Source organism: Lolium rigidum, chromosome 2 (genome assembly GCF_022539505.1).
Source record: "Lolium rigidum isolate FL_2022 chromosome 2, APGP_CSIRO_Lrig_0.1, whole genome shotgun sequence".
In the NCBI taxonomy this organism is placed as follows: domain Eukaryota; kingdom Viridiplantae; phylum Streptophyta; class Magnoliopsida; order Poales; family Poaceae; genus Lolium; species Lolium rigidum.
The window spans coordinates 30,479,302-30,484,892 of record NC_061509.1 but is presented as its reverse complement, the minus strand read 5'-3'; the positions used below and the strand labels follow the sequence as shown (position 1 = coordinate 30,484,892).

The window sequence follows — 5,591 nt, the reverse complement described above, 5'->3', positions numbered from 1 at the left end:
ACCAAAAGGCTACCCGATTCGAACCCAACACCACACGGTTTACAACTCAACCGACACAAATCAAACGACAAGGACACCCCTTGTACCGTACATCTTAGAATGGTGAGGAGGCGATACACCGAACTACTAGGCTGTGTCACAACTGAAGAAGGGAACTTCAAAGGACCGACTCGAATTCTTGGAAGGCACAAGCCAACGTACCACCACCAACAAGTGCCTAGGTCGGCGAGTGAGCGGGGGGCAAACCCGACCATATGAGATGTTGACCACGAAACGTCGGTGACGGTGTACAAAGCGCCCTAGAAGGCCACGCTCTGAGCGGTGGCCACGATCGATCGACTCTGACTGATGCACCGAAGATGTCCCAAACCACCTACGCACAAGGGGTTCTTTTTTTTTTGTTGCAAGTAGTCTGCGTAATGTTTCTAGCATGGTGGAAGCTTTTTCTGGTTTATATAGGTACGCCGAGCAAGTCAACCTCAGATTGTATTAGAGAGCAAGAAACCCTATAGTAGGACTTATATAAGATTCAATGTAGCACATTTCTCCAGGCTATATAAATAGGATTAGAGAAATCAGCCACATTCTGCAACATAACTAGCAGGAGTACATTTTGCCTAATAGTGTCCACCTTACTGTCAGAAAATCAAATCTGGATGCCCTACTTCAGGGTTTGGCGAAGCAAATCAATTCGGGTGGCTTGAAATACACATACCTCTTTCAATTAGCAAGAAGATTGGTCAGTGAACAACAGACAGCCTTGCAACCTTTTCTCTTTATCTTTATACCCTGCAGCTAGCCACCCACAAGCAAAGAATTGATTTTTGTATTTAGTGAAATCACAAAAGATGAAAGAGGAAAATCAAAGCAAAAGGAAAGAATATCACCAGTTTCTTTTATTCTATAAGGCATTTGTGCACACACACAGAAGCAGGAAGGACCCAAATATTTCGGCGCAGCATGTTACATGATCCTTTTTGACTCTCCAATCCGTCCATCTGGTAGTGGCACCTGAACAATCTATTTGCTGTCCCTCGAGCGAGATACTCTCTACATAGCCCAGTTGTTAAACTTAACCAAGGTATGAAACTAGCTCACCTTACATGCGTTCAATATGTATGTCTGCTTCAGATTTATGTAAGGTAGCTTTATTTGTGGCTCTTGCTGATTGTGTATCAGTGTCTACAGGAAGTCAGAAAATTGTTGAAGAGCTGATCGGATCTTAAGCCCCAAATGGAATTAATATAGATACTGTAGATCGACGGATCCAACCAATTCATTATGCGTACAGAGGTATTTTTACACATCAAATTCACCATTTATTCCATTCATCATGTTATATATATTTACTTCCATCTTAGCTTAATTTGAAAGTATTTAATTGTGGTAGATTTTGGGATAGAGTTTATTGTCAGCATTCAACACGTTCACTAATTAGTTTGGATCATGTCTACATTATTAGGCATGCCCAGTCAGCAGGTCCTAAAAAGCCGATTATGCATGCATCTGAGTATTGCCAATAGTCCAATACAATTTGTCTCAGTTATTATGGGTTTATTAATAATTATTATTAATTACATTGTTTGAACTATGAACCAAGTTTCTCCTCGCCGCTGCACACACATGCAGGTTATCAAGGCGGACACCATTGATGCTGCCATTGAAAGGATTCTCAGTGAGCTTGGGGCGGACACTAGAAGAAGCAGCAACAGAAAGAACACCATCTATTTTGATGGCTGGAACGGGCTTGGGGCATCTACGGTCCTGCAAGCCGTAGCCAAACGCCTTGCAGTATCAGGTGACCTCTCGATGAGGCATGTGGGGCTGGAGTTTCAGAAAATCATCCACATTGATTGCTCAAAGTGGGAGAGCAGAAGAGCTATGCAGAGGAAAATTGCAGAGCAGCTGAAGCTTACCGATTCAATGATGGAGATATTTGACAAACAAGACGAGGAGGATGATTTCAATGGGTTAGACCAGGGTTCCCGGGCTGAGATAGCACAAATTTCCACTGAGATCTATCAAACCATGCAGAATCACAGATTCCTGGTGATCCTACACAACGGAGGCAATCAGGAGATCGATATATTCAATTCTGGTCTTTCTCTATATGAATATGCCAATAGCAAGATGTTGTGGACTTTCAGAGGGAGGTTTCGTCTTGACCCCAAGGTGATCGACAATGTGAAGAAGAGCACAACAACAGATGTTCTTCTTTCAGCTTCAAGAGATAGGCGAGATCCGCAGGAGCTTTGGTCTTATCTAGTGCGCCATGAAGCTGCACAAGTTTCCTGGAATAAGCATGGACATGCCATCATCGATTCAGCAATTGCTGCTAAGTGTGTTTCATATATGCTGAAACAATCCTGGATTGGCTCTCACATCATTGACTACAACTGGGATATCCACGCCAGTAACTACTGAATATGTGATGGCATCATTACACTTGAAGGCATTGATCAAGCATGGAAAGTTGGCAATGCTCTGCAGCAGGAGGTGCAGTTGTTGTTGGACATGGACGGTCGGCTTAACAATGATGAATCAAGACTAATGACTTTCAGCGCTCAGCTGGCAAGCTCTGCCGATGTCATGCCATACTGGATGTCAACAACAACTTGTGGATTTGTACTGAGCCCCTCTGGTGCTATTCTTGATACCATGTTTCAACACTCGCACATGCTCGGCGTGCTCAAAATCTCAAGGTGTGCCTTCAGTTTCTCATCACCTCCTTTCCTCTGTTGCCACAGCCTGAGATTCCTATCTCTTGAGTACTGTCAAGACCTCCGAACAAGAACAAGCACCACCGATCGTTGCCAGTCAGATGCAGACAAACATGAGAAGGAGTTGGACAAGAGCCCCATAATGTCGTGGGAATGTTTTCGAAGCTTGTGGGTGCTTGATGTTCGCTACACAGATTGGGATCAGATCTTGTCCACAGAGGTGATAGATCTCATGACCCAGCTCAGGGAGTTAAACGTGATTGGAGCCAATAACTGGGACATGAGCCATCTACGGGGAAGGCTGCATAACATTCGCAAGCTCCGTGTAACAAAGTCCACCTGCTTCTTCAACAATGATGTGTTCTCAGAGATGAAATGCATAGAGCTTCTTGATTTTTCAGGAAATATTGTCAGACAAGGCATGACAAGCTTATCAGGGCCAGCGAGCAACAGTAGCCTTAACAATGTCATTATTGATGGGTGTGAGGGTTTAAAAATTATCTCTTTCAGGGACTGCAAAGAATTGAAAAACCTGTTGTTAAAAGGATCTCTGTGGGGTCTTGAGGAGCTGGATCTCTCAGGCACAAACGTAAAATCCCTCAACCTAGGCGGAGTAGAATCCAAACTCCCCAAGAGGATCATCCTGCAGCACTGCGAGAAGCTCCGTGCAATATTATGGCCAGAGAGTGTAATAAAAGAGGAAAACGGGTGGTTCGTGCTGCGGATTGACACTACCTCAACATCAGCATCAACTGGTGGAGGGGAATCAACACATGCACATCCACAGTGTGAGCAATCCCTCCAGCAGCAGAAAGAAAAACAGTTTAAGGATGGATGGCAGATCTCTTCCATGGATGCAAGGATCCTTAGGTCGCTTTCTCCAGCTGTAACAAGTTTTTATGGTTTTGCATCCTTACATCTTGATATCTATTCTCTAGCTATTCTTGGTGGTTGCATACAAGGAACAAGCAGTGACAAACTAGTGCAAGTCCAACCACATACAAGTACCATGATGGACTCCGAGTACAGAGACGTCGCCAAGGATGGCCCAGTTGAAGTGATGATGACGTGGAAGTGCCCTGGGATAAGCACTAGTAATACATGGCCGTTCTTAGGCAAAACTTGTATCATAAAGGTGATCATGCCCGGGAAGGGCAACAAGCTCTTGGAAGATGCTCCAAGTGCTAGTACTAGTGCTTTATTATTCCCTGATTTTACATATGAATGGGCTGAATCGCTGCACGTGTACGATAACTCGTCCATCACCAGTATCCCGGCACCACCCAAAGGGTCAGGATGGCGTAGGCTAAGATGGTGCCAGGTCGAGAGGTGCCCCAAGTTACACACAGTCTTCACTATTCCCATGGGCAGTGATGTGGGCAGCTTTTATTATCTGTGGGCATTCTGGGCATCCCAGCTCCTCTCTCCATGCTACATCTGGGACAGGCCAATTAATAATACTGCTCCATTCCTGAATTTATTGCACCTCGACCACTGCCCCAGGCTCGTCCATGTGCTCCCTCTCTGCAGACGGAACATAAGTAGGTATTCTAGTGATAATGTACTGGAGAGCCTACTGGTTCTAGAGATAGTGTACTGCAGTGACCTCAAGGAGGTATTCCCTTTGGACCTGGAGCTTCACGCGCAGGATGATATAGTTATGAAATTCCCTCGCCTAAGGTGCATCCACCTGCACGAGCTCCCCACGCTGCAGCGTATCTGTGGGCACAGGATGTACGCGCCTTACCTAGAGACCATCAAGATCAGGGGCTGCTGGAGCCTCAGGCGTCTGCCGACAGTTGAGCGCTACCCCAAGCCCAAGGTGGACTGCGAGAAAGAATGGTGGGACAACCTGGAGTGGGACGGGCTGCAGGCACGCCACCACCCTTCCCTCTACGAGCCGAGCCACTCGCTGTACTACAAGGCCCAGCTGCCCAGAGGGAGCCTACTCAGGTGAGGAGGTATACATATATCTCCATCTCTCTACTTCGCGAACAAAGTTATTACTTCATTCTTCCAGAACAAACCAACTTACTACTCTGTGTAGACGTGTAGTGCGAGTATGTCTAGTTAATCATCACTTCCATTGTTTGTTCACTGTGCCTGCAGGTAATCTTTAGGTTCCTTCAACCGACATAACTCAAGTTTTCGTGCTGTGCTTCCTGCTTGATTGGTTTGTGGGTTCTCTTCTCTACGTCCGATTACTGCATTGCCATGGTGTGGCAATGAACTGGCAGTTTTGGTCTGATTTGATTTGATTTGGTTTGATCATCTTTGCTCTGTCGATTGGAGTACCGGTCATCTGGTTGCATAGGTGATGGTACAATCTCTGGAGCAAAATGAGAAATAAATCAGAGTGGGTATTCGACTGATGCAGCATGAACCCCTTGATGCTGACATCGATGCCGTGCTCCTTCTCTGTGTGTATGATGTTGTTTGTTATGGTATGGTTTTTTAGCTGTGGACTTATTGTAATTTTAATCATAAATGATTGTGTATGTGGTAATGTTTGTTGCGGTGTGACTAGTCAGCTATGGACTGATTGTATTTTTTAAACATAAAATTTGTGATGGTTATGATTATGTGTGTGATTTGTGCAAGGGTTTCAGTCTGCTTATTAATCCTAGTGCCGATGTTCCTCCTACCTTATAGGCTACACATGGAGTAGCATATTATCCCTATGTTTTTTTCCTCTAATCAAAGATGATTGATGTATGGATGAGATTATCCATATTAGATGTTCATGTTAACTCACTTAGCTACCGCTCCTGAAGGTTTTGAATGAATTCACATTGTTAATTTTATTTGTGGAAAGATCTGTAGACTGGGATATTGTTTGTTTCGAGGTTAGTTTTATGCTCATTGTTCCAA

The 5,591-nt window shown here is 44.7% G+C and overlaps 1 protein-coding gene across 1 annotated transcript; it reads left to right on the top strand.

Annotated features, from left to right (window-relative positions):
* Nucleotides 1-310: 310 nt before the first annotated feature.
* LOC124689437 lies at nucleotides 311-5,304 on the top strand. The gene is made up of 5 exons (XM_047222969.1): nucleotides 311-1,081; nucleotides 1,189-1,293; nucleotides 1,630-2,413; nucleotides 2,453-4,681; nucleotides 4,830-5,304. The coding sequence occupies exons 2-4, from the start codon at nucleotides 1,282-1,284 to the stop codon at nucleotides 4,675-4,677; spliced, it is 3,021 nt and encodes a 1,006-aa protein (XP_047078925.1). The 5' UTR covers nucleotides 311-1,081; nucleotides 1,189-1,281; the 3' UTR covers nucleotides 4,678-4,681; nucleotides 4,830-5,304.
* The last annotated feature ends 287 nt before the right edge of the window (nucleotides 5,305-5,591 follow it).

Coding starts and splice junctions, on each gene's coding strand:
- LOC124689437 (XM_047222969.1), top strand. Junction 2,414..2,452: donor CAACTGGGATATCCACGCCA/GTAACTACTGAA, acceptor TTACACTTGAAG/GCATTGATCAAGCATGGAAA.